The 27,489-nt window shown below is 45.4% G+C and overlaps 1 protein-coding gene across 1 annotated transcript in view; it reads right to left on the bottom strand.

Moving 5' to 3' along the window:
• The window catches only part of CEMIP (cell migration inducing protein, hyaluronan binding), a 76,051-nt gene that overhangs the window by 26,263 nt on the left and 22,299 nt on the right, over positions 1–27,489 (bottom strand). The window contains exons 9-14 of the mRNA XM_006870913.1: positions 24,165–24,297; positions 23,213–23,404; positions 11,762–11,937; positions 9,262–9,471; positions 2,600–2,805; positions 1,116–1,185 (exon numbers count right to left, since the gene is read on the bottom strand). Coding sequence (XP_006870975.1) covers positions 1,116–1,185; positions 2,600–2,805; positions 9,262–9,471; positions 11,762–11,937; positions 23,213–23,404; positions 24,165–24,297 — 987 coding nt within the window. The remainder of the gene's footprint in view (positions 1–1,115; positions 1,186–2,599; positions 2,806–9,261; positions 9,472–11,761; positions 11,938–23,212; positions 23,405–24,164; positions 24,298–27,489) is intronic.

Here is a 27,489-nt window from a genome sequence, read left to right as displayed (position 1 = left end):
TGGTTCAGCTGAGTTCAGGGCTGGAAGTTCTACAGTGGTCTTGGTTTTTCCTTGTTATTTTACAGATGCAGAATCTGTGGTCCAGAGAGCACCTGACTTGCTCAGGGTTCCATGGAAGTTAAAACGCATTCATGTCTTGCCTTCCCCTTCCAGCCTGAGTGTGCTTTTGAGCATATTAACGCTCCTTGCTCTAGTTTCCTCACCAATCAGCATCTACCTCACAGGGTAGAAATAAAACTTAAATTATTTTTAGCTTAGACATATTCAATGGATTCATATTCTTGCAGTAAAATGGGTTGTTGACGTTTCCATGGTAGACTTCTTGCTCCAGTGTGAGACACTCAAGTTTGGTTTCTGTTGAATGTACCTCATGTGCAGCTATGATGCTAAAGAGGTTTCAGTGGCGCTTCCAAACTAAGACAGTCTAGAAAGAAATGTCTGCCAATCTATTTTCAGTAAATAAAAACCAATGAAAACCTTATGGATCACAACGGTCTGATCCAAAAGTGATCATGGGATGGTGTCGGATCGGGCAGTGTTTCACTGTGTTGAGCATGAGTTGCTATGAGTTGGGGTCAGGCTCAATGGCAGTGAACAATACTATATAAAGTCCTTGGGATCAATGAGCTTGTGAATGCTAAGCCAGCCTTGTGTGACCTCAGCTGGGAATCACATCCAGGGAAACTCTAGTTTTGCACCCCTCTGTATATCCATGTCAGTCCCTGGCCACAAAAACACCGTCCGTCTTGACTGTGTGGTACAGAAATTGTAGAGAATTCCCAAACACAAAGTCCGAGAGAAATGAGGATCAGCTCTATGTGCCAGGCACCATCCTAAGCTAAAACAATTGATTTGTTAATAATGATTTGTTACACATAAAGTAGTTAGTACTCAGTTAGTTACGATCATTAGTATTGTGAAGTGACAGAGCTGTCTCCTAAAACTAAGTCCATCAGACTCGTCATCTGGATGTTTTCTCCTCTTCACTATAGCTAAGCTGGACTGTGTGACTACCTTGACCTTGGGCTCCAAACCAAACACACATTTCAAAGTGAGTACAGGTGTCAGCTCTAACCATCTCCCACCCCAACCCCCCATCTCTACTTTCTGCTCACCTCAGATCCTGCAGCAGCACAGTTTATAAGGTTGTTGTTGGGATTGGCCATCCAGAAGGTGGACACAGCGCTAGGGGGAAGGGGCAAGAGATTGAATGGCATCATATAAGGGGCCACACACTTTTATTCTGCTGCCCTGGTGGACGCAAGCCATACACTTTAATGTTGGTTTAAAGAGCTGCTTTTCAGAGACTTAAGAAATCACTGATGTGTTGACCTGAAATCCTGTTTTGTTGTTGTTGTTAAAATGTGTCGCATTTAAAATATTCAGAAGTTAAAACAGGTGTGGCTCTTCCAGGTGGAAGCATTTGAGCTAGAAGCCTGAGGCTGATTCTAAAGTGAATGTAAGTAATTCCATGAGACCAGCAGAACTAGATGGTGCCCAGCTCCCACTACAAACTGCTCTGGAAGGGATCACATTAGAAGGTCCCGAACAGAATAGGAGAAAATGTGGAACAAAACTCAAAATTATATTTTAAAAAGTAAAAGACCAGGCTTCTGGTCAGACAGAGACCTTACTGGTCAGGAACCCCTAAGACTATGGCCCATAGCCACTCTTCACATCTGGAGAGGAACTCAGTCCCATGGCTCAATTTCCAGACAAACAATGTTGTTGTTGTTGTTGTGTGCCATGGAGTTGGTTCCGACTCATAGCAACCCTGTACAGGGTTTCCGAGGCTGTAAATCTTTAAGGGAGCAGAAAGCCTCATCTTTCTCATGTGGAACAGCTGGTAGTTTCGAACTGCTGACCTTGCTGTTCGCAGCCCGATTTGTAGCCACTACGCTACCACAAACAATAGACAGTCTATAAGAGAGGACACTAGGGAGGTCCACACATCTTAGAATAATCAACCATTTGAGAGCACAAGGACAGCATTTTTTTTACCCAAGGACCAAGTTCAGAAGGGTTAGGAAAGGAGGAGGAATGGAAGCAGAAAACAGTGACGAGGGATAAGTGATGTTGTGAGGATTGTAATTATGAGCTTCAAACACAATGCAGATGACCAGTTAAATGGAAAACTGATAGACTCTGCAAAACTTCTCCCAGTTCTCAATACAAAGTTAAAATGAATAAGTAAATGAAATGAGAAAGTCCATCCAAAGAGCTCAGGAAAGGAGCTCGAGGCTGGCTGCACAGGAAGTACTCTCTCACCTGTCTCTCATGTATGGACATGGATCCTGTGGGGGGAGCCTGTGCGCTCAGACTATGGCAGCTGAGGCAGCCACTTCCTTTCATCAAAGGAGCACTGTGTGGCAGTGGGCAAAGCCCCACGCATGCACGGGAGCTGAGGTTCTCCATGGACAAGAACAATGTGCGGGAGAAAGACAGAGAAGGGAGAAGACACAGCCTGCCTTCTCTCTAAGTGGACTGTGAGGTCAAAGCGCTTGAAAAGTCCTGAGTGTGGAAAGATGGTTCACATGGGCTCTTCCGGGCACAGACCTAGAGTTGACCCAGGGGCACAGAGGGGAGAGGAGGTGCTTACTTGCAGTCCTGCCTGGGCTTGGGGATGTATCCTGGGTAGGAGTCTTCTGTGATCATTTTGCACATCTTGCTGTCGCGGTCAGAGGGCAGGAGGGTACCAGATTTCACAAGGAGACCGAGACAGTGGTCAAAGGTGTTGCGTTCCTCTGGCCCGTCTTCCGTGAAGAAGCAGTGGCCCAAAGAGTTATAGCCCACAACGTCCTTGATCTGCAAGGGTCAAGACAAGGGGACGCTTCATCCAGGATCCAATTATCCATTGTGCATTCACTCACTCCAGGAGCCCTAATAGTGCAGAGGTTAAGCACTCAGCGGCTAACTGAAAGGTCAGAAGTTGGAACCCATCAGCCACTCTGAGGAAGGAGGTGGCAGTCGGCTTCTGCAAAGATGGTTGTTGTTGTTAAGTGCTGTCGAGCTGGTTCTGACTCATAGTGACCCTGTATAGGGTTTTCGCAGAGTGCCTGGTGAGCTTGAACCACCAACCTTGCGGTTCAAACGACCTTGCTGTCCAGTGCATTAACCCACAGCACCACACAGCCTTGCAATCCTTATGGGACAGCTGGTTTTACTCTGTCCTATAGGTTTGTGGTTCAAACTCATCAGCTGTTCCTTGGGAATCCTATACACGATTGCTATGAGTCAGAACTGACTTGATGGCACTTAACAACAACAACATCGCATCGTTGTGAGTTGAAATTGACACACAATGGGTTTATTCATTCATTCAACAAAGTAACTCAAGAGTACCAGCTATACATACACCAGGCCCTGGATCGAGCACCGGGGGTTTGGAGATGAATATGTCATATGTGTTGGGGCTGGGAAGCTGAGCAGGGGGATGGGATGGTGACTTTTATTTTTTTAGTTGTGGTAAACATATACAAGGAGACTTCAAACAGTCCATGGAAAAATTCCATTTTCTTTTAATTCTATGTTTCCACAAACTTTTCGAAGCCCCCTCATACATAAAATATTTGCCAATTCGGCGGTTTTTACATGTTGTTGTTAAGTGCTGTTGAGTCAGTTCTGACTCATCGGGACCCTGTATAGGGTTTCTGAGGAGCAGCTGGTGAGTTTGAACCGCCAATCTTGCAGTTGAAGCTGACGTTGCAGTTGAGTGCTTATCCTACAGCACCACACTGGGACTCCATGTAGAATTCAGTAATGAATTACATTCTTCACATTGTACAACTGTTAACATTATACTTTTCTGATTATTCTCCTACCACCAGTATGCAATAACTCCTCTTTTCCTCTTCCCTCCCACCCTCTGTAAGTACTAATAAGTAAGTACTAGATATTTTATATATGTGAGATCACACATTATTTCCCCTTTTGTGTCAGATGTTTTCAAGGTTCGTCCATGGGGTGGCATATATCAGGACTCCATGACTCTTTATGGCGAAGTAAAATTCTGTTGTGTGTAGGTACCACATTTTGTTGATCTTTTCATCTACTAATGGGCTTTTAGCTTGTCTTTGCCTTTAGGCTATTGGGAGAAAGGCTGCAATGAACAATGGTGTGTACATTTCTGTTTGTGTATCTGCTTTCAATTCTTTTGGGGACAAACTGTGGATTGGGATTAGACGAAATAGCAAGTGTATGTTTAACTATGTGAGGAATCACTAGACTGTTTCCACAGTGGGTGTACTGGTTTACACGTCTTCCAACAGTGGATGATGTTCCAATTCTTCCATCCACCTCCTCACCAACATCTGTTATTTTCTGTTTTTTTTTTTTGTTTTTTTTTTTATCACAGTCATTCTAGTAGGGGGTGAAGTGTTATCTAATTGCAGTTTTGATTTGCATCTCCCCAATGACTAATGTCCTTGTGTGGCGCTGTGGGTTAATGCACCAGACTGCAAAGCCATTTGTACTGCAAGGTTGGTTGTTCAAGCTCACCAGTTGCTCCTCGGAAACCCTATACAGGGTCGCTATGGGTCAGAGTCGACTCGACGACACTTAATAACAACAACAATAGCTAATGTTCTTGTGTGGCGCTGTGGGTTAATGCGCTGGACTACAAAGTTTGTTTGAGCTGCAAGGTTGGTGGTTCAAGCTCACCAGTCGCTCCTCAGAAATACTATACAAGGTTGCTATGGGTTGGAACTGACTTGACGGCACTTTAACAACAACAACAACAACACTAATGTTGAGTCCTGGTGTGGTGCTGTGGGTTAATGTGCCGGACTGCAAAGTCACTTTGAATCGTAAGGTCAGCGATTCAAGCTCACCAGTTGCTCCTCAGAAACTCTATACAGGGTCTCTATGGGTTGGAACTGACTTGACTGCACTTCACAACAACAACAACAATGACTAATGTGCTGTAGGATAAGCACTGGCCTGGTCAGCAGTTCAAACCTATCAGATGCTCTTGGAAACCCTGTACAGCAGTCTCTATGAGTTGGAACCAATTCAACAGCACACACACAAAAATCAATGACTAACGAGGAACCCTGGGGGAAGAGTGGATTAAGCATTGAGCTGCTAATTGCAAAGCCGGTGGTTCAAGCCCACCAGCTTCTCTGTGGGAGAAAGATGAGGCTGTCTGCTTCCATAAAGATTTATAGTCTCGGCAATCCTACAGAGGGTTGCTATGAAGTCCTGGCGTGGTGCTCTAGAATGAGCACTGGACTGCTCACTGTAAGGTCAGCGGTTCAAACCTACCAGCTACTCCTAGAAAAGCTATACAGGGTCACTGTGAGTCAGAACCGACTCTACGGCACACTGTAACAACAATAGGGTTGCCGTGAGTCAGAACTGACTCAACAACAGTGGATTTGACGTGAATTTATGATTCATGGCTCGGACTGTATTTTCATGTCTTTGCTGGCCATTTGGATATCCTCTCTGGTGCAATGTCTACACAAATCTTGTGCTCATTATTTGTTTTTTAAATTGAGTTGCTTGTTTTGTTGTTAAGTTATAGGAATTCTTTATGGATAGTAAACCTTATCAGATATATGGTAGTGGTGGTTTTGTGCTGTGGATTCAGTTCTGACTCATACCGACCCTGTTCCGAGGAGCAGTTGGTTGGTTTGAACTGCCAACCTTGTAGTTCACAGTCCAGTGTTGATCCTACAGCACTACACTAGGAGTCCAATTTTCTGGAGTGGGAGTGGACAAAATCACCCCTTTTTGAGAAGCACTGGTTCTATGGTTGTTGTTAAATACCATCAAGTCAGTTCTGACTCACAGTGACCCTGTATAGGGTTCCCAAGGAGCAGCTGGTAGATTTGAACCACCGACCTTGAGGTTAACAGTCTAGTACTTATCCTACAGCTCCACACCAGTATTCCTGAAATAAAGACACTGCTGTGATTTGAACCCAGGATCTCTTGTTTACTAGACAGATGTTTTAACCAACTAAGCCAAGACTCCAACATTCATTCTATAATTGTTGTAGTAGTTGTTGTTGTTGTTAAGTGCCGTCGAGTCGGTTCCGACCCATAGAGACCCTGTACAGGGTTTTCGAGGGTGTAAATCTTTACGGGAGTAGAAAGCCTGATCTTTCTCCCACAGAGCAGCTGGTAGTTTCGAACCGCTGACCTTAAGGTTTGCAGCCCAATTCGTAACCACTACGCTACCAGAGCTCCTTTTTTAGTAGTAGTTTTTGCTAAATGCCACTGAGTCAGTTCCAACTCATAGTGATATTGTATCAGGTTTCTAAGGAGCAGCTGGTGGGTTTGAGCCAATGACCTCGTGGTTCAAATCAACCTTGTGGTTCAGTGATTATCCCACAGCCCCACACCTGGGCTCCGATTCTAGGGTGGTGGTGTTGTTAAGCGCCATCCAGTCAGTTCCGACTCATAACAACTTTGGATAGGGCTTCCGAGGAGTGGCTGGTTGGCTTTGACCTTGTGTTTATTGTACAGCACCACATTTCCTCCCAAGTCTTTCATAAGACAGAGCTGGATTATTCTCCAACATGCAGGCTGTCTTCTTTGGGAAGCATTCGGAAAAATGTCCAAGCATTGGGCTGGCGCTTACACCTTTTAACTGTGCTTAAATATCACAGAACCTTTTAATAAAATAGTTTTTTTCTTTAAGAGATGAGAAAATGAATGCTCAGAGACGTCAAGTGATTTGCCCAAGGTCACTCACCCATGCATACAAAACCAGGGTTGCAACCTCAAATTCCTAGCTGTGCCCATTCACTCTGGAAGTGTTCCTGTTCCAGGAAAGCTCTTTGTTCTTGTGAACAGCGGCCCTCCTTCAAACGCTGGTAACAGTCTGGGGCGTTATCCTGACTCCTATTCAGATGCTCAATAAGCAGTTCACTCAATACCGAGGTCATTTGATGGGTCTGCCTCTCTTTCTACTCCTGAGCCATGAAAGTTTGCTATAAATAGCCTGGAAAGACCAGCTTGGGAGGAAAAAGCAAGGAAGGCAGACTGCTGTGCTGGCAGGCATGTCAGAAATCCAGTCCACGGCCTTCACTTTACAGAAGAAGACACTGATGTCCGCAGAAGAGACATCATCGACTTTGCAGGGGGCCTTGTGCTCACCCAGGTCTCCTGCCTCCAACCACAGCTCATTTTCAATCTTATGTAGTCACTTGCCCACTGTCTGGACCACATTTTGGGTGGCCCTTCTTTGAACAGAAATGAATAAGGAACAAAAAAGTAAAACAAAACAAAAAACCAGTTGACCTCCAACTGATTCAGACTCAGGGTGAGCTCCCACGTGTCAGAGTAGAACTGGCCTCCGCAGGGGTTTCAGCGCCTGAGTTCTTGGAGGTAGACTTCCAGGATCTTTTTGCAGGGCACTTCTGGACGGAACCTCCTTTAACTTAGTTACTAACCACCATTAGCCATTTGTGCTATCCAGAGACTCCAAATAATGACTTAGGTACATTCCTATTCTAACAAAATACCAAAGAGATTCCTTCTCGAGACCGTTGAGTCGGACTGTCAACCTTACGGTTAGCAGCCCAATGCCCACCTCACAGCACCACCAGGGCTCCTGAGATGTGTTGCTATTGTTAAGTGCTGTCAAGTTGGTTCTGACTCATAGAAACCCTGAGTAGGGTTTCTGAGGAGTCACTGGTGGGTGTGAACTGCCAACCTTGTGGTTAGCAGTCCAGTGCTTATCCTACAGTGCCACACCAGGACTTCATGAGATGTCCTACAGAGATGTCCACTGAGAGGACGAAAAGAACTACTGTGGATACAGTGTCAAAGGGTTTGCACATCATCTCATTTAATCTTTTATCATGACAGTTTTTCCCTTTTCACAGATGACACGGAGATGTAGAAACATTCCTAAGGTCACTGCTTTGCAGGGACAGAATAGGGACATGATTTCTGATCTGTTTGATTCCATCACTTGAGTGCTAATCAATACTCAGCACTGCCATGGAGAAGGGCAGGGGTAGGAGGAGTTTCACCTTGGATTGTGTTTCTTTCTTCTGATTAGAAGTGGGGCGGGTTGAAAGGGAAGCAGTATGAGGGAGAAGGAAGCATTGAGCAGGGAATAGAAAGAAAATACAAATTCAAATCTTAGTTCCACCGTATACTTGTCCCCAGTGCCACTAGTGACATCTAAAGTCTTCTACAATTGTTCCTTGTCAAAACATTTCCAAGGATTAAATATTGAAACTGTGGCACAACTTTAGATAAACAGTTAGACAGATAGATGGATAGACAGACAAACAGATGAATAGATAGATAGATAGATAAATGGACAGATAGAGAGAGGCAGATAGATGGATAGACAGATAAATGGATAGATATAGATAGATGATAGATAGATAGATAGATAGATAGATAGATAGATAGATAGATAGATGGATAGATAGACGGACAGACAGATAGATGGACACATAGACAAGTGGATGGATGAACAGACAGACAGATAGATACATAGATGGATGGATAGATAGATTGATAGACAAATGAATGGATAGACAGATGGACGGATAGATAGATAGATAGATAGATAGATAGATACATAGATAGATACATAGATAGATACATAGATGGATGGATGCATAGATAGATACAGATAGATAGATCAGTAGATAGATAGATAAATAGCTGGATAGCAGATGGATAAACAGACACATACATGTATAGACTTGCAGGTGGCCTTTGAGTCCCTCTGCATGCTACTCAGAATACTGTGTCATTCTCTGCACAAATTATGTTTCCCCTCTCTTCTTCCAGATACCTTCTGTTAATGGTTGGAAGTCATAAATGCAATCTCTGAAAGTTATTTTAAATCTTTAACTGCTGTTAGGTGGAGTGTAGGCATGCAGTGATGAGGCAGAAAATTCCTCTGCTCTGCTCAATGCCTGAAAACCCACAGCTGCCAATGGGTCAGTTAGGGTAATCATTTAGTTCATTGTGCATACCAGGGCACTTTTGAGAGTGAAAGGGACACTATTAATAATCATGTAGGAACAACAGGTATAAAATGGACTGTTCTGGGAAACCCAAGGTGTATAATCACCCCGCTTGTAATGATTTCTATCATTAACCTGTATAAAGCAAGAAAAGGAAATTGCTAAGGATGGTTCAACCCCATGATGGCTCTGGAATAAGTGTCTAGATCCAAACGCACTAGCTGACTCTAGGCCTGGCCCTGGACTGGTTGGCATGGAGGAGAGGGAAGGAGGGGATGAGGAGTCTTAGAGCCTTTGCTTCCTTGGAGGGAAGTGCTTACCAATAGGCCATTGGAGCCATGGACGGTCACACAGCGCGAGAACGTGTGGTGGATGGAGAGCTCTCTCACGTATGTAGGTGGGTCATAGCCTCCCTTTTCATCCACATCACCCACCAGGTGGAAATGAATCGGGTACTGACCCACCAGCTGCTGCCCCATGTGCTTCAGCTCCACGCCCTCCAGGTGCGCCGCCTTAAACCCCAGTGCAAACTGGGAGAGGAGAAACAAGAGTCAGGAGTCCGCAAGATGCTTCACTTTCCAAAATGGCAGAAATGGCATCTTCAAGATGCTTCATTGGTACTCACCCCGGGTCTTCAGTGAATCAGTGATGTTCTCTATGTGCATGTGGCTTAAGTTAGGTACCCAACCCTCCTTACACCAAGGGAGGCAAGTTAGGTGCTTGCTAATGACAAAAGGAAGTCACAGGCAGTAATTTTTGGCATTGAGAGGTCTGAAAGACCCGTGCAATGCTGATGTTTGCTTCGACACTCCCTTCCTGCTTTCTAAAACATAGTATCTTATGAGGAAGGGTTAACTCTGAGCTAAGCTGGGAGGAATCTGGTAAAAAGGATGCCTTAGAAGGGTTGAGGGGGGCAGATTAGTGTGGACCACTCGGCAACAAGAGCGATTGTTCACAATCTGAGGTTGTGAACATCAGAGACTGAGCCCAGACAGAGACTGTGAAACCATGCACAATGGCAGTGGGCTTGTGGAGTGGTGGGGTGGGGCTGTGCTGAGTGAGCACCCAAAAATATTCTTGCCACAGCACACCTAGAATCGTCCCTAGCTTGCTTAAGGAAACCACTTGTCAACACAGAATATATATCTGCGCTCTGGGAACTCACCATACAAGCACAGTCTGAAAAAGATTCTCAAGACTCTGGCTCAGTCAACTTCTTGGAAGTTGGGCTTAGGGACATGCTACCCATTCTTTCCAGAACAAGGAATCAACTAAAATGCCTAGCACCAATGGTGGCTGCTCTAGAGAAATATGTGAGAATGATTCTGAGGCCTTGCTTGGGATCAGTGAAAGAGAGTGTTGTGATCATGCAGGAATTACTTTCAAGGGTTGGAAAGGTGTACCAGTAGCGTGTACACCACATACCTGCAACTGTTGCTGGTCTCTCTAACCAGGTCCCCACCTACCTCTCAGGAAATGACAGGAAGCATATACAAGTGTTTGGGGTGGTTACAATAACTGGGGAAGATTACCAGAGTGCAATGAGCAGGGACCAAGGATGCTAAAAGTCCCGTAATATAAGAATGAGCTCACCTGAAATACCAGCCGGACTCCTATCGTGAAACTCTGTCAGTTTGACTCTATCAGTCTCTTTAGTTAAATTACCACACGATCTTTGTTTTGAGAGAACTGTCTTTCCACAACTGCAACATTGTATTATGTTATCATTGAAACAATGGCCTTAGGAAGAACTGTGGGGTGTCTGGTGTGACACTGTGGGAGAAAGGCCGGGACTGCAAGGTCAGTTTGAACCATAAGGCTGGTGGTTCAAACTCAACAGCTGCTCCTTGGAAACCAAATACAGGGTTGTTGTGAGTCAGAACTGACTCAACAGCACTTAACAACAATATGTGCTGTTCAAGATGCCAGATAGAGACAGTTTTTATAGAAAGATGCAAAAGAAGTTCCTCTTTGAGCTTAAGACTAGGGAAACTTGGGCCCTTGATAAACTAGTACCATTGTTCTTAATTTGTCGTTAGGTGTCATCGAGTCGGTACCAACTCATAGCGACCCTATGCACAACGTAACGAAACACTGCCCGGTCCTGAGCCAACCTCACAATCGTTGCTATACTTGAGCCCATTGATGCTGCCACTTTGCCAATCCATCTTGCTGGGGGTCTTCCTCTTTTTCTCTGACCCTCCACCTTACCAAACATGATATCCTTCTCCTGCGACTGGTTCCCCCTGACAATATGTCCGATGTATGAGAGACGAAGTCCGGTCATCCTGTTCTTGATTACATAGTAAGAACTCTAGACCTTATTATGTCTCTGTCTATATGGAAACTCACAGGTAAATGGAATCCTAGAACTTCTAGTTCCTCTCCCCTGTTCGCCATCTAATCTTTATCTTAATGGATCAATTGAAAAGATGACTTTTTGTGAGTTAAATGCTTGTATTTCTAGGAAGGGATCAAGGCTCACTAATGAATTAAGAGAGTGGAAGAAATGGTTGGGGTTGAAGGCACAATGTGATGTGGCCTGGGAGTGGAGAGCCGTTCCCAAGTTGGTTCTAACATGTCCCTTGTCCCCAAGTATTGACAAGTGGATCCACATGCCAATGCCTGGACATCTTTCTTCCCCAGCTCCCAGAAGTTGCTTTTTTCTTGGTAAAAAGTCCCACCTCCTTCATCCCCACGGCATTCCAACCAGGAACCCCACCCATAGACAGACATTGAGGGCATTTTCCTGACTGGGCTGGAGCCAGGGCAATCACTACCCTCATGATGGTTGGCAACCTGAGCCAGGAAGACCCATACCTTGATGTGACCCCCAAAGGTATCAAAGTCAAAGAAATCGCAGATGTGATTGCTGTAGGGGTAACATTCATCCTCCATTTCTCCCATCACCACAATGTTCCGGGTCAGGAGCCCGACCTCAGCCCGCATGTCCACACCATCAATTTCTTCTCCGATGTGCATGTACATTGGTTTCCCTAGGATAGAATAGAGGGAAGGTGGGGAACAACAGGAACTGTGAGCACACAGGGAGTCCTTGGATAGTGCAGGGGGTTAACGAGTTCAATTACATTTGAGTCCACATGGAGGTGCCTCGGAAGAAAGGCCTGGCAAACTACTTCTGAAAAATCAGCCACTGAAAACCCTCCGGAGACAGCGCTACTCAAACTCACCCGGGGTCGACTTGATGGTAACTCGTTCTGTTTCGTTCTGTATGTGTGCCCACTGTTTCCATGCCTCCTTCCAGAGGCTTTAACAAACACTGCAGATTCATCACCATGCCCTGTGCTCCATGATGTTGTGAAGTGCTGTTAAGTCGGTTCTGAGCCATGTTGTTGTTGTTGTCAGGTGCCATTGAGTCGGAACCGACTCATAGCGACCCCATGCACAGCAGAACGAAACAATGTCTGATCCTGGGCCAACCACACTACCGCTGCCACACTTGAGTCCATCAATGATGCCACTTGGCCGATCCATCTCGTTGGGGGTCTTCATCTCTTTCTCTGACCCTCCATCTTACCCAGCATGACATCCTTCTCCAGCGACTGTTCGCTTCTGACAATATGTCCAAAGTATGAGAGACGAAGCTTAGCCATCCTGGCCTCCAAGGAGCACTCTGGCTGCACTTCTTCCAAAACAGATCTGTTGGTTCTTTTGGCAGTCCATGGCACTTTCAGTATTCTCCTTCAACACCACAACTCAAAGGAATAGCAACCCTGTATAGGATTTCCGAGGAGCAGCTGGTGGAGTTGAACTGCTGACCTTGTGGTTTGCAGTCCAGTGCTGATCCTACAGTGCCGCACCAGGACTCCCACTTTATAGAATAATAAAGCCCAGAGACTTCATTCATTTAAAATTTAAAATCATCTGTCTGAAGATAAAGCCAGGATTCACCGTCATGTATGTCTATGTCTGAAACCCATGGCAGAAACTGCTAATTGTCCTCCACAGTCCTCCTCTCTCTATACTGTTGTTGTTGTTGTTAAGTGCAGTCGAGTCGGTTCCAACACATAGAAACCCTCTATAGGTTTCTGAGGAGCGGCTGGTGAGTTTGAACTGCTGACCTTACAGTTCAAACTGACCTTGAGGTCCAGTGCTTACCCTCCACACCAGGACTCCACAGCACCACACAGGAACTCCCTCTCCATAGGAGAATCTCCTAAGTTCGCCTGCGCATCTCTCCAGGGGAACTACATTTCCCAGCCTCCCCTGCAGTAAGGTGGACTCATAGGATGTGAACACAAGTGCTCTGGACAGCCTCCAGGTGATATGTCCCTCCTCTTGCTCTCTCCTGGAGGCTGGAATGTGGACCTGTTTTGGTGGGCTGGCCTTACCTATGAGGTGAAAGCCATGTAGAGATGGCAGAGCAAAGGAGAGAAGAGATCTGGCCTCAGGGAGATCTCACAGAGTTTGAACCCAGAATCCTCTACCAGCTAGGACTCTTCACAGGGACAAAACAAAGTCACTGGTTTGGAGCAGTGTAAATCCTTATTTTTTTAGGCAAGCAAATCCGTATTGTGCTTTCTTCAGCTTCAGGTAGAGTGTGTATCTGGAGCCTGGTGTTCTAGAAAGAGCCAGATGGGAGCTTTGGTGGCCAGCACTGTGGCTGGGCTCTGGGTGTTTCAATGGTGCCCAATGGAAGAGCAGGAAGGGCCAGCACTCCACGTTGTACTGACCTCAGCATCATTTTCCATTCTCCCTAGAGCTAGATGAGCGGAAGATCTCTCCCTTTGTGCCACAGACTATTTCCCTAAAACCCTAAAACACCTAACCAAGGGTTAGTCCATTGTGACTCAGGACGACCCCATGGCTGTCAGAGTAGAACTGAGCTCCGGAGCGCTTTCAATGGCTGCTGCTTTTACAAGTAGATCTCCAGGTCTTTCTTCCATGATGGCTCTGGTGGATTTGAACTTCCAACCTTTGGTAAGCAGTTGAGTGCTTAACTGTTTGAACCATCTAGAGACTCTTCCACGCCCCTTACCCTTTTTCATATTCTTAAGAAGAGTTCAATTCTTCCAGCAATTTCATTTCTTTCCCCATTTGGGCTCTTTGTGTTCTGTTTTCAAAGTTTTCTAGGCTTTCTCACCCTAAAATTGCTAACAAACACAAAGGAGAAAAGGGTGAAAAGACCAATTCTACAACCGTGTTCCTGTGGTAGCCAGAGCTTCTGACTTTACCTCCTTTTTTTCCTCTCCACTCTCCCCTTTCTCACCTCCTCCCTTCACATAGAGTAGTTAACTCCACTCAGTGGATAGCTAAACCCACTGCTGTGTTCACGCTTCTAGTTTCCCCTTCCTCAATCTGTGCAGAAAAATATACTTTAAAACAAATACAGGGTGGCAAGAATTCAAATTTTGGCATTGTCTTTGATTTGCAGGCCTAAATTCTGCCTCGACAACAACCCCAAATTCTTTTCTGGGATAGAGAGCTTAGCCTGGTTCTAAATTCATCTCATTCCCTAGACTGCTGAGCTGGCAGGTAGGTGCTTTTTCTTCCATCTGAGGATGCAAGTACAGCGAGAAACAGTCTCCGAGTGAACCACACTGCCGCCACCACTTGGCTTTCACATTTGACCTTGACTTGAGCAACGAGCCCAAACCTCATCCCAGAGCGCCGCCAGTGCCCACAGACAAAGCCTGCAGTTATAAGTAGCCCTCCAGTGTCACACAACAACAGTGACCTTACCCTGACCTCTTATCCCCAGGAAGAGCTGGCTCCCCACCAGTCACCTGGCACACATCCTGAGTCTACAGTATTCCTAAGGATGTTTACTGTTTGGGATTCTGCAGACTTAATGAGATGGTGGTTTCTTTGAAAAATCTTAGCTCAAGATATCCACTCCTCCCCACACCCCATTCTGTCAGTTGTCAGACTGTAGTGACTTGTGTGTTGTTGTGATGCCGGGATCTAAGTCATCAGTATTTCAAATACCAGCACAGTCACCCATGATGAGTACATTTCAGCAGAGCTTCCAGACTAAGACAGACTAGGAAGAAAAGCCGAGCAATCTGCTTCTAAACATGGCTGCTGTTAAGTGCCGTTAGTCAGTTCTGATGCATAGTGAGCCTGCATAGCATTTACGAGGAGCAGCTGGTGAGTTGGAACCACCGGCCTGTGGATCAAACCAACCTTACAATAGAGTGTTTATCCTACAGTGGCACACTCTATGGATCACAACAGAATACTGCTCAACTCATTTGCTTTGGACACACTAAGAGGATAGTGCGTTAAGAGGTAACACACAAAGGCAGAAGGAGCATGCCATGCTTGGTGAAGTAGAGAACCAGTGAGGGCATGAGATGGTTGACGCCATAGCTGCAAACTCAGACTCGAACATGCCAGCGACCATGAGCATGATGCAGGTCTGGGCAATGTTGTGTTCTCTTGCACAGAAGGTCAGGTGACACGAGTCAGAATTGACTGGTGGCTGCTAATATAACAATTCAAGATGCAAAACTAGAGTGTGGCAAAGCTGAGAAAATGTCTTCTTCGGAGTCTGTGTTAGTTTTCAGTGGCTGCTATAATAAGCTACCACATAGCCAGTGGCTTGAAACAATACAGACACACCTCAGAGATACTGTGGGTTTGGAGCACTGTAACAAAGTCACTATCACAGTAAAGAGAACCACACAATATTGTGGCTTCCATTGCATATCAAAGTTATATTTACACTCTACTGTGGTTTATTAAGTGTGCAGCAGTATTATGAAAATATTTTAAATATTGTGAGAATTACCAAAAGGTGACACAGAGATCCAGTGTAGGAACAAGCTGTTGGAAAAACAAAGCCAGCAGGAATGTTTGATGCAGGGTTGCCACAAATCTTCAATTTGTAAAAAATGCACTATCTGGAAAGTGCAATCAAATGGGGCATGCCTGCGTAGATTCCGTGGTTATGCATTGGGCTGCTGACCAAAACGTCAGGAGTTTGAATCGACCAGCTGCTCTGTGGGAGAAAAATGAGGCTTTTTGCTCCTGTCAAGATTTACAGCCTCAGAAATCCTCTCTGAGTTGGAACTGACTTGACGGCACATCACCACCACCACAGTTGTGGGACTCAGGAGTCTAAAATCAGATTTGCTGAGCTCAAGTCCACATGTCCACAATGCTGGTTCCTTCTGGGGGCTCGATGGGGATGGGGGTGGGGGGTGGTCCTAAATTAGACCATAGATGGAGTCCCTGAGCACACAAGGTCCCTGTACCTCAGGCTTTTCCTCTATAAAATGGGAAGAATAGCACTGATTATAATACTCCACTGCCTACCAAAAGGTTGATGGTTTGAACTCACCAGCTGCTCCATGAGAGAAAATGTGGCAGTCAGCTTCTGCAAAGATTTCCAGCCTTGGAAATCCTATGGGGGCTGTTGTACGCTGTCATATTAGATAGCTCTGAGTAGGAATCAGCTCGCCAGCAATGGGTTTTAACAAGGTAGCTCTGAAGTTAAGTGAGTTCTTCCAATGCTGTGTGTAGAACAGCATCTGGCACGTAACAGCACATAGTAGGTGTTCGTGTAACTGACCTGACTCCTACAGTTGTCACTGACATTGTCTTCAAACTGAAGCTGGATTCAGGGCTGTAAACATTAGCTTCATGGACGCAATGTTGGGAGTTGGTAGAAAACAGGCTTGGAAGCTTTCTTTGTTCCGTGAGTGCAGCTGGCCAAGGTGCTGGGGAGACTACCAGGTAAGTGGAAGAACTGTGTTTATCGGACTTCTGGGAGCGGAGTACATAAAAGTCCAAGAACGATTCCCCCACCCTGAAACCCTATCAGGGCCTTTACAGAAAACCACACCAGCACTGGTCAGCTTATCTGGCCTGTGGCTACATTCACAGGCTACTCCCAGACTGCTATCCTAGGGAAGCCCAGAGCTCCTGATTTCCCAACATCCCATCCTGTCTGTGGAGTTCTGTTGGCCTCCACCCTCCCTCCCTTCCTTCTCTAGTGATGATACGTGAAGGGCATTCAGGGAGAAGAACACTTGGCTGACTCAAATCTTTCCTAAACGATTCAGAAGAGCCCTGGGCAAGTAATGGAAGGGGCCTGGAGAGCAGGGAGGCTTTCTTTGTGTCATGGCCCCACTGAGGGCTTCAAGCACTATTTACGCTGCAGGTGCCACGGTTCCACAATCCCCTGAGTCCTTTCTACTTGGCAGGTACAGTACCAGGCATTCTGGGGTGAAAAGAAGCAAAAACATCAAGGATCTTCTCGTGGGATAAACAGATACATTTACTTATAAAATTAAGTGCCTTGGAGATCTATGGAGTCCTGGTGCGGCGCTGTGGGTTAACACGCTCTACTGCAAAGTCGTTTGAACTGCAAGGTTGCAGTTCAAGCTCACCAGCTGCTCCTCAGAAACCCTATACAGAGTCACTATGCGTCAAAACCAACTCGATGGAGTCGTGGTATGGTGCTGCATTCTAATGCCTAGTTCACCGCAACCCCAGGACTCCTTTCCATAGAGATTGTTGTTGTTGTTAAGTGCCTTCAAGGCATTTCCAATTCATAGCGACCCTGTGTAGAGTTTCTGAGGAGCAACTGGTGAGCTTGAACCATCAACCTTATAATTCAAATTCACTTTGCAGTCCAGTGCATTAACCTACAGTGCCACACCAGGACTCCATAGATTACAGCCTAGGAAAACCTATGGGGCAGTTCTACTCAGGCATACAAGGTGTAGTGGTTAAGTGCTTGTCTAGTAACTGAAAGGTTAGTGATTCAAACCCATCAACTGCTATATGGAAGAAAGGTGTGATGGGCTGTCTCTGGGTAGATTGTTGTTAGGTGCCATCAAGTCAGTACCGACTCACAGTGACCCTATGCACGCCAGAACAAAACATTGCCCAGTCCTGTGCCAACTTCACAATCGTTGCTACATTTGAGCCCACTGCTGCTGCCACTGTGCCAATCCATCTCATTGATAATCTTCCTCGTTTTTGTTGATCCTCCACTTTGCCAAACATGATAGCCTTCTCCAGGGACTGGTCCCTCCAGATAATATGTCCGAAGTATGAGACACAACATCTGGCCATCCTGGTTTCCATGGAGGATTCTGGCTGCACTTCTTCCAACACAGATTGGAAACCACGTGGGGCAGTTCTACAAAAGCAGGTTTAGTTTTTTTCAGTTGAACATTAACTGAATGACAGTGATTCCTTGATGAAGCTCTGTCTGACCAAACCATGATTCTCTTTTTCACGCCTGTATCGAGGCCTGTTGCCTGAGACACAGAACAGGCTCTTTAACTAATATTGAGCCAATGATGAGATGCTTCTTGCCAGGATGCTCGCCCAGCCTCAGCGCAGGGGAGGTAGAGCATGCATAGCCACAGAAAGAGCGGCTACCAAGAAGAATTGCAGCGCTAAGACTTGTTTCATGTGTTGGTTATAAATGAGAAGAATAGCTTGCTTCTGTCTTCATGCATGCATATTGTTTCATTATGCATAACCTCACCAGTCAAAATAGCTGTGTTGAATTTTACTTTCTGTAGTTTTAGTCCCAAATTAAAGGTAATTCAACAATCTTGAATATGCATTGATCCTGCATTGTTGCTGTTAGCTGTTGTTGAGCTGTTTTCCGAAAGAGCAGACTCATAGGCTATAAAATATACAAGGTTTAACCACTGACTTCTTCTTATGCCTTTTTCTCCCATCTTTAAGCTTAGTGGCTAAATTATTGCATCTAACAACAATAATAGGAGTCCTGGTGTAGCGCTGTGGGATAATGCACCAGAAGTCAAGGTCTGTTAAAACTGAAAGGTTGGCGGTTCAAATTCACTAGCTGCTCTTCAGAAACTCTAAACAGGGTCGCTATGAGTTGGAATTGACTTGAGGGCTCTTAGCAACAACAACAATAACAATAATAATAGCAGCTGATATTTATTGAGCATTTACTATGTTCCAGGCCTGTTTTAAGTACATCATATGTATAAACTCATTTAATTTCCACTGTGGCATATGGGATCATGCACTGGACTGCAGGGTGAGTTTGAAACACAAAGTCAGTGGTTCCAATTCACCAGCTGCTTCTAGGAAACCCTATCCAGGGTCACTATGAGCTGGAACCAACTCAAAGACACTTAACAACAACAACGTAACCCTGTAATAGGGATGACCATTATTCTTATTTTTGTTCTTGTTGTTAAGTATCATCCAGTCGGTTCTGACCCATAAGCACCCTGTATAAGGTTTCTGAGAAGCTGCTGCTGGCGAATTTGAACCTCCGACTTTGCAGTTAGAAGTCCAGTGCTTACCCAGAAAACTGGGATACAAATAAAATAGTTAGCCAAGGTCATACAGCAAATAGGTGCCATCCTTGGGATTTGAACTAATTGGGTTTATTTCTAAAGCCTTTTCTCATTAAACTATTCCACCTCTATAAAACAAACAAACCCTTCAAAATGTCTTTATAGAATGTGACCTGTACTATGTGCCCATCTGTTCTTTTGGGTCAAACCACAAACGACAACATAAACTGCTTCCAGAATCACTGTTCACAGTGATTGTTGTTGTTGACAAGTGGTGTTGAGTCAGTTCTAACTCATTGTGAGCCTGTCTGTATACAGTTTCTGAGACTATAAATCTCTGCAGGGAGAGAAAGCCTCACCTTTCTCTTGTGGAGCAGCTGGTGAGCTCGAACTACCAACCTTGTGGTTAGCAGTCCAGTGCTTATCCTACTGAGCCACAGCACTCCCACACTGCTAGATTGTTAAATGCCGCTGAGTCAACTCAGACCCATAGTGACCCTGCATAGGGTTTCCCAGGAGCAGTTGGTGAGCTTGAACTTCTGACCTTGCAGTTCAAACAGCTTTGCAGTCTGATGCATTAGCCCACAGCGCCACACCTGGACTCCATGCATTGCTAGATAGAATCCTTTATATGAAAACCTATGTAGTAATTTCCTCAGTAGTTCAGAGTTAAGAAAAAGTTGTTCCTCTTGGCCTTCTAGTTCGCTTCCTTTTATTGATTAATGAGAATGAAGTAATTTATCGCGTTTCCTTCTTTGCTCTGGAAGCCAGTTTGGTGGTTTTGATAGTTTTATTTAGTTTCAGTTTTCCCTTTTGGCTGAATTCATTCTCCTTCTAACAGTCCTTCATTATTTAGACCTTTCTCTTTCACTTTTTCTTTCTTCTGTTTATCAGATTTACTGGGACCTATTTTACTGAGATAACCCAAAATCTTTTTGGAAGAAAGTAAGAATTCAAACAAGTTATCATTTTAAAAGGTAGAGTCTGTTACTTTGTCCAAGAACAGATACCTAATCATACCAGTCTCTACAAACAAGCTGCTGCCTCTCTCCCTCTTTCCAGTTACAATCTCCTACAAATATTGACAGCTTTCCTTTCACAGGCTTTGCGTTCTAGGGTCTCTACCCTAGCATCATTGCTGTAGGGTTGATGGATTGCTTTAGCAACATGATCTTCAAGATTCACTTACCCCATGAATAAAATAAAGGGGTCAGACTCATCATTTCTCATGCACATCCTCACCAGCCAAAACAACTTTGCTGAATTTTACTTTCTGTAGTTTTATTTCCAAAAAAAATGTTGTTGTTAAGAGCTGTTGAGTCAGTTCTGACTCATAGCAACCTTGTATAGGATTTCCAAGGAGCAGGCGGCAGGTTTGAACCACTGACCTTGTGGCTAGCAGTCCAGTGCTTATCTTATAGTTCCATACCAGGACCAAATAATGGCAATTTCAAATATATTGGATATGCTTTCTCAATCCACAGTCTTCCTCCAAACCCAAATTTAAATCTTTTCCCCAAAACTGTGGTCCTGTGTTGTCGTTAGCTACTGTCGAGTCAGCGTCTGACTCATGGTAACCCTTTGCACAATGGAAAAAAAAAAACCACACCAAAATGCTTCCTGGTCCCGGGCCAGCCCCATGATTGGTTGCAGATTGGACCACTGTGATTCAGAGGAATTTCACTGGCTGATTTTCAGAAGTACATCTTCAGACTTTCCTTCCTATAATCCTATAACATTTGATATTTTGAATGCCCAGTACTGAGACTCCTTTCTGTGGTTGTTGTTGTTGTTGTTAAGTATCGTCAAGTCGGTTCTCACTTATACCAACCCCCTTGTAGAGGGTTTCCAAGGAACAGCTGCTGAGCTTCAACTGCCAAAGCGGTTCAAACTAATCTTGCAGTCCAGTGCATTAACCCACAGTGCCATACCAGGGCTGTTGTTAAGTCTCGTTGAGTCAGTTCTGACCCATAGTGACCCTGTACAGGGTTTCCAAGCAGTGGCTGGTGAGCTTGAACCGCCAACCTTGCAGTTCAAACAACTCTGCAGTCCAGTGCATTAACCCACAGTGCCACACCAGGAGTCCACGCCAGGGTAGTACACCCCAGTTTTGCTTTGGGGAGCTAACTTTTGACACAGAAAATAAAGATGCCTCAACCCCTGTTAGCCAAGGGCTGAACATGTGATGACGAGGCTAACCCGCTGCCCTTTCTCTTGAGTGCTGTATCCCAGCCATGAAACGTGCTTCTTCCATTAGGTCCTGTTGCCCACAGCCCCGAAGCTGCTCTAGTCCTTACCCTTCTACAGTTTGTTTTCTCCATTTCTGCTTTAATCTGCTAAACTCAATGTTGTTGTTGTTGTTGTTGTTAAGTACCGTGGAGTGGGTTCCAACTCATAGCGATCCTGCACAGGGTTTCCAAGGCTGTAAATTTTTACAGGAGAAGAAAGCCTCATCTTTCTCCTGCAGAGCTGGTAGTTTCAAACTGTTGACCTTAAGGTTCGCAGCCCGATTCATAACCACTACACTACCAGAGCCCCTTAGCCTCCCCCAAAATTTCCTTTTTACTTCAGGCAGTCAAGTTCGATTCTGTTGCTTACAACTAAAGAACCTTAATTGGTGCATAATCCCCCCAACTGACAATTGGCCTGGGTTTTTCTCTGGGCTCACACAATCTGTGATTCCAGGAGCATCACATGATGTACACTCTAATGCATTTATGATAAGGTTTAGAAGATACAATGAAAGGAAAACCCAAAACAATAGAGGGAAGGACTACAAAATTTTGTGGTAGGTTAAGCCTTCCATGACCAATTATTTTCTGCTTTGACCTTTTTGTTGGCACCACCTGTTTTTAGTAATGAAGGCATGCTGACATCGAAGAATAAAGATACTTGTTTGGAGGCGATATGGATTTTCATACAATTACCTGGGGACACAAATGTTCCAAGTAGATTCTGGTTGTAGGCTTGATGGGGAGAAACCTGTTTCTTTTGATTCCCCCAGTTACACACACAGTTCCCTGTCAGACCTTAACACGCATTTACTTCAACTGGAATGGCAGCTTCCCAAGAAACATGAGAGGTTATAAATGTTGGTGGGCGATATATGTCCCATGGGTCATGAAAGGGTTATATTATCATCTATCAAATATTCATTCCTTTCATCAATGTTTGTGGGAAAACTATGTAACCCACCCTATTCATGCAGAGCTTGACCACACGTTTTGCTCTGGGCAATGGAATATGGATTCCATAAAAGTCCTGGCGTGTCGCTGCAGGATAATGCACTGGACCAAAAGGTCAGTTTGAACTGCAAGGTCAGCAGTTCAAACCCACCAGTCACTCCTCGGCAACCCTATACAAGGTTGCTATGAGTCAGAACTGACTCGTTGGCACTTGACAACAACAACATGCCACATTTTAACCTAGGCCTTAAGAGTCCTCCTGTGTTTACAGTCCCCTCGATAGGAACTTTAACTCTTTTCCATGAGAAGAACGTGTTCTGGGAAGAATGCATTACATGAAGCAGAACTGAACCCAAATCTCAGCCTGAAGCCAAGCTCAGCTTAGAGCCTCTGAGCCCAGACAAGCTGCAGGCGTGCACGAGCGGAAACAAACACCGACCGTTGTAAGCTTCTGAGACTATAAAATAGGTTTTTGGGTTTTGTTACGTAACATTTTGGTGGCAATAGTTGACGGATGTAGATTGCTTGTGATTTCAGTCAACTTGACAAAAGCAGTTGCCATGGAGTCGACTCTGGGTTATGGTGACCCTACGTGTCTCTGAGCAGAACTCCCTTCCACAGGATTTTCAATGGCTAATATTTTTGATGTAGATCACCAGACCTTTCTTGCACAGAGATCTCTGAGTAGACTCGAACTGCCAACATTTTGGTGAGCAACTGAGCACATGAACCGTTTGCATTCCCCAGGGACTCTTAACCAAATGTAAGCCTACCAATTTTCAGAATTGCCCAGCCTAGGAAGAGACTACTGGAGGCCTACCTACCTGCTACTTTGACCTGGTTGGATGCACAGGTTTTGCAGGGAAGCACCTGGAACTCTTCTGCCTGGTACATGGAGTAATCAGTACTGGCAATGACCAGGGTGTCTCCAGGTTTCCAGGACTGCACATTGTCCTCCAATCTCAGGATGGTGCTGTTAACGTTAGTGTCGATGGTGACCGTGAGCTTGGGCCTCACTGTAACCCCAAACAGGAAGGAAGACCTGAGATAGAGCCCTTTGCTCTTGGCCAACTGTTGGCTGCCCATCTCTTTCCTCTCCCTCCCTAAATAAGCAAATGCCAGGCTTGCCTATCCAAAACCCCAATCACCGGTTCACCCCATCCCGGTCTTGGTGCAGGTTTTTGAAGTCAACAAAAAACCCTACCAGAAAAGAGCCATTCATTAGCTCTGGGCAGGGGAATTTTCCACTAACTCCTTACCCCGAGTTAAATGTGGCTGTCTCACCACACCCACTTTGCTCAAGATATAAAACAAATATAGTTCCTCTCAACTAGTATTTACAGTAGCCATAACCTCTCCCACCAAAGAACTCCCATTGCTAATAACTGCTTTCTGGAGACGGCCAAGTCCCTCAGCCAACAAACTAACCATTTCCAATCCCTTCTAACGATCACCTCGGGAACTGGGTTTAAAATAATAGCAGCCAAAGAGGCCAAGAGTGGTGCATCTCTGTGGGGGAGGGCTGCCGGAAGGACAACCTTGTCCACTGCAGCCCTGGGGGTCTTGGATCAAACCCTTTCCTTCCTGCAAGCATCCGGCACCCTCCCACTGCACCGGGACCACAAAAGGGTCTTCTATCAGGAGCTCAGAAGCAGCACTATGTCACTGGAGATGCTCAGCAGAGGCTGACCCGCCACCCAAACTTGCGGCGTGTTACTGCCAACTACACAAATGACACCAAAGCTGTGTTTCTGTCCCCAAAAAGGAGCTGCTTACCAGAGTTGCCACAGAGGAACCTCACACGGTAGCTCTGGCAGGTTCGCCCTCGGTTGTAGCACACAAACCTATAATCCTGGCCTCTTTTGTAGACAACCTCGGTGGTGAGGTTCACTCCATCCGCTGTAGTGGCCTGGAAATGGCAACACAATTATAGAGCCAAGTCACTATTTTTTAATAAAGAAGGAAGACGATGACTGATGCTGTAAACATATACTCACAAGTCTAAAATTGTCCCTGCTGCAGAAACTATTTACAATGGCCCGCGTTTATTATACTGGCTTTTGCTGTAAGAGAGACATTATGAAGTCACAGAATGAATAAGTGACTTGCTTGGGGTCTTACTTGATATCAAAGTCAGTGGTTGACTGGCTGCCCCTGGCTGGGTGAACACTTATGGAGTGCCCACGACAAGCACACATTGTTAAAGGCTAGATAGGTCCCTTTTAGGACTTGTAACATCACCTCTGGAGGTCTGGTGTGGCACTGTAGAATAAGCACTGAACTGCTAACCTCAAAGTCGACAGTTCAAACCTACCAGCTGCTCCCTGGAACCCTACACAGGGTCTCTATGAGTTGGAATTGACCTACGGGACTTATCAACAATTGCCAGCATCAAGAACAGCGGCTGATATTTATTGAAGACTCACTATGTTCCATCCAGGAGCTCTGGTAGTGTAGTGGTTATGAATTGGACTGCGAACCGTAATGTCAGCAGTTCGAAACTACCAGCTGTTCCGTGGGAGAAAGATGAAGCATTCTGCTCCCGTAGAGATTTACAGCCATGGAAACCCTGTACAGGGTCGCTATGGGTTGGAACCGACTCCACGGCACACAGCCACCACCACCAGGTTCAATCCAGGAGTCCCCGTGTGGTGCAAATGGTTACTGCGCCCAGCTGCTGATGGAGAGGTTGGAGGGTCAAGTGTGCCTTGGAAGAAAAGCCTAGGGATCTACTTCTGAAAAACTCTCTGCTGAGAACCCCATGGAGCACAGTTCTACTCTGGCACACATGGGGGCGTCACCATCAGTTGGAGTCAGCTCATGGCAACTGTGTGGTTGGTTTTCAATCGACTGGTTCCCAAACATGGATACATATTGGAACCACCTGAGGACCTTTATAAAAACACTCATGTCATTGGCTACCTAAGATGGGGGCGGAGCTACAAAGGCACAAAGTGATTGGCTTACAAGGTTTCAAGAGAGCGTTTAGTTTCAGAGTGTGCGGGGCCAGACAGAGTCCCCACTGAATAGTTGTCATCTTGTCTAGATGGGTCTGGTGAAAAGAGATGGTAATAAGATTCCTATGATTCAATAGTGAATAATTGTTACCATGACTAATTGCAACTGCCTCAATTGTAAAGGTTTTGTAACAAAAATGGGGGAGTAGTTAATCTTACAGTCCAGAAAGAGAGGACCCTAGGATCATCAAGGGAGAAGAGCATGAGTGAAATGTGGGACCCTACCCAGAGAAGCAGCGACACCAGAGATGAAGACATGGAGAGAGGAAGCAACTGAAGACTTTAGACTCATGGAAAGAGAAAGGCTGTGTGCTGGCAGCCAGGAGGCATACTTGCAGAATGTGCCCTTTGGTTGTTTAAATGATTATATATTCCTGAGTGTTTTTGTGTACATTCAAAAACCAAACAAACAAAACCCCAGAGGGAATAGAAAGAAGCAAATACTGTTGAATGATGATGCGTTGTTGTTGTTGTTGTTTGGTGCCATCAAGTCGGTACTGACTCATAGCAATGATGCATAGAGGAGATTATAATCATCGCAATGAAATGATGAGTGTAAAACCAACGTTCTCCCATGTAAACTATCACTCAATTCAAAATAAAGACTTAAAAAAACAACACAAAAAAACCCCCAAAACATTCATGCCCAGACCCATCCTCGAGGTCTCCAATTTTGTTTGGGATGTGCAGTCTGGTGTTGTTGTTGTTGTGAAGTGCTGTTGAGTCAGTTCTGACCCATAGCTACCCTGTATAGGGTTTCTGAGGAGCAGGTGGTGAACTTGAACCACTGACCTTGCAGTTCAAACAGCTTTGCTGTCTGGTGTATTAACCCACAGCACCGCACCAGGACTCTGCAGTCTGGTGTGGGCATGGACATTTTAAAAAGCTACCCAGGTGGTTCTAACTGGAGGTAAAGTTAGGGAACCATGCAGTTGCTCCTTGGAAACCCAATGCAGGGTCACTATAAGTCAGAAACAACTCCATGTCATGTAACACCAATGATAAAGAGTGATAGAAAAGTGCAAGACAGCACTCTGTTAAAGGCAGAAAAGCTGAGAGACCCCGAAAACAAGGCCATCCCAGCCCTCACAGGGTTCCCTGTGTGGGTTCATTCCACCTTCACAGCTACACCATGAGACAGTTGTTATTTGTTATTGTTGTTAAATGCCATTGAGTAGCTTGTGACTCTGTATAGGGTTTCCAAGGAGCGTCTGGTGAGCTTGAACTGCTGACCTTGTGGTTCAAACTGACTTTGCAGTCTGACACATTAGCCCACAGCACCACACCAGGAAACTGACGCTCAGAGGAGTCACCTGCTCCAGGTCCTGAAGCTATTGCGTGCTAGAGTTAAAATTGGAGCCCAGACTTATCCAGCTACAAAGCCTGTGCTGCTAATCCTTGCCGTTTGTGCCCTCAGGTGCTGACAGCGGACTGTCCTTTGGGTGTGTGCATGTCTCCTCCCACTGGAGCCTGAGAGCTAGGAAGGCAAGGACCAGGTTTTTGTCTCCAGGCTCCAGCCCTGGGCCTGACACAGAACGAGGTCTCAGTTGATGGTGACTGAATGCACCGGCAACCACAGGCCAGGTAGAGGATTTAGGGAGCGTGCTCAGACGGGGGCACTGTCCTGACAGCTGGTCATCCTGGAGCCAGGGTGTGTCTACATCAAGACTGACTGTCATTCAGAAACATGCAATTTAAGCACAAGGGTTGCAGCTGTTGTCCCCTTTGGCACAGAGACCAAAGGGATCGGGGCTGGGGCAATAGGGAAGGATAGTATAGCCAACTTAAAACAAAAGTAAAGGAGGGAACTTTTTAGGAAGCATTGTTTGGAACACAGCAGATATGTATTGTCTTTGACTTAAAAAGCCAGCACAGAATTATGAGTTCAGTAGCAACTACAATTCAGTCCTTTCCTGCAAGTAACACATTCATGCCTAGTATCTGCACAGCAGACAGAGAAGCAGGGATTCAAATATGCACTTAGAGGAAATCCCCAAGGCTAAGGGAGGTTCAGATGCTGGCTCAAGTTCACTTGAATGTCAAGTGAGCTCCTTGGACTGCCTGCTGTTCTCCTTTGAAGCCAG

This window comes from Chrysochloris asiatica, unplaced genomic scaffold, assembly GCF_000296735.1.
Source record: "Chrysochloris asiatica unplaced genomic scaffold, ChrAsi1.0 scaffold00156, whole genome shotgun sequence".
In the NCBI taxonomy this organism is placed as follows: Eukaryota; Metazoa; Chordata; class Mammalia; order Afrosoricida; family Chrysochloridae; genus Chrysochloris; species Chrysochloris asiatica.
Note: the sequence above shows the minus strand (reverse complement) of the source record. Positions and strands in the feature narration are given on the sequence as shown.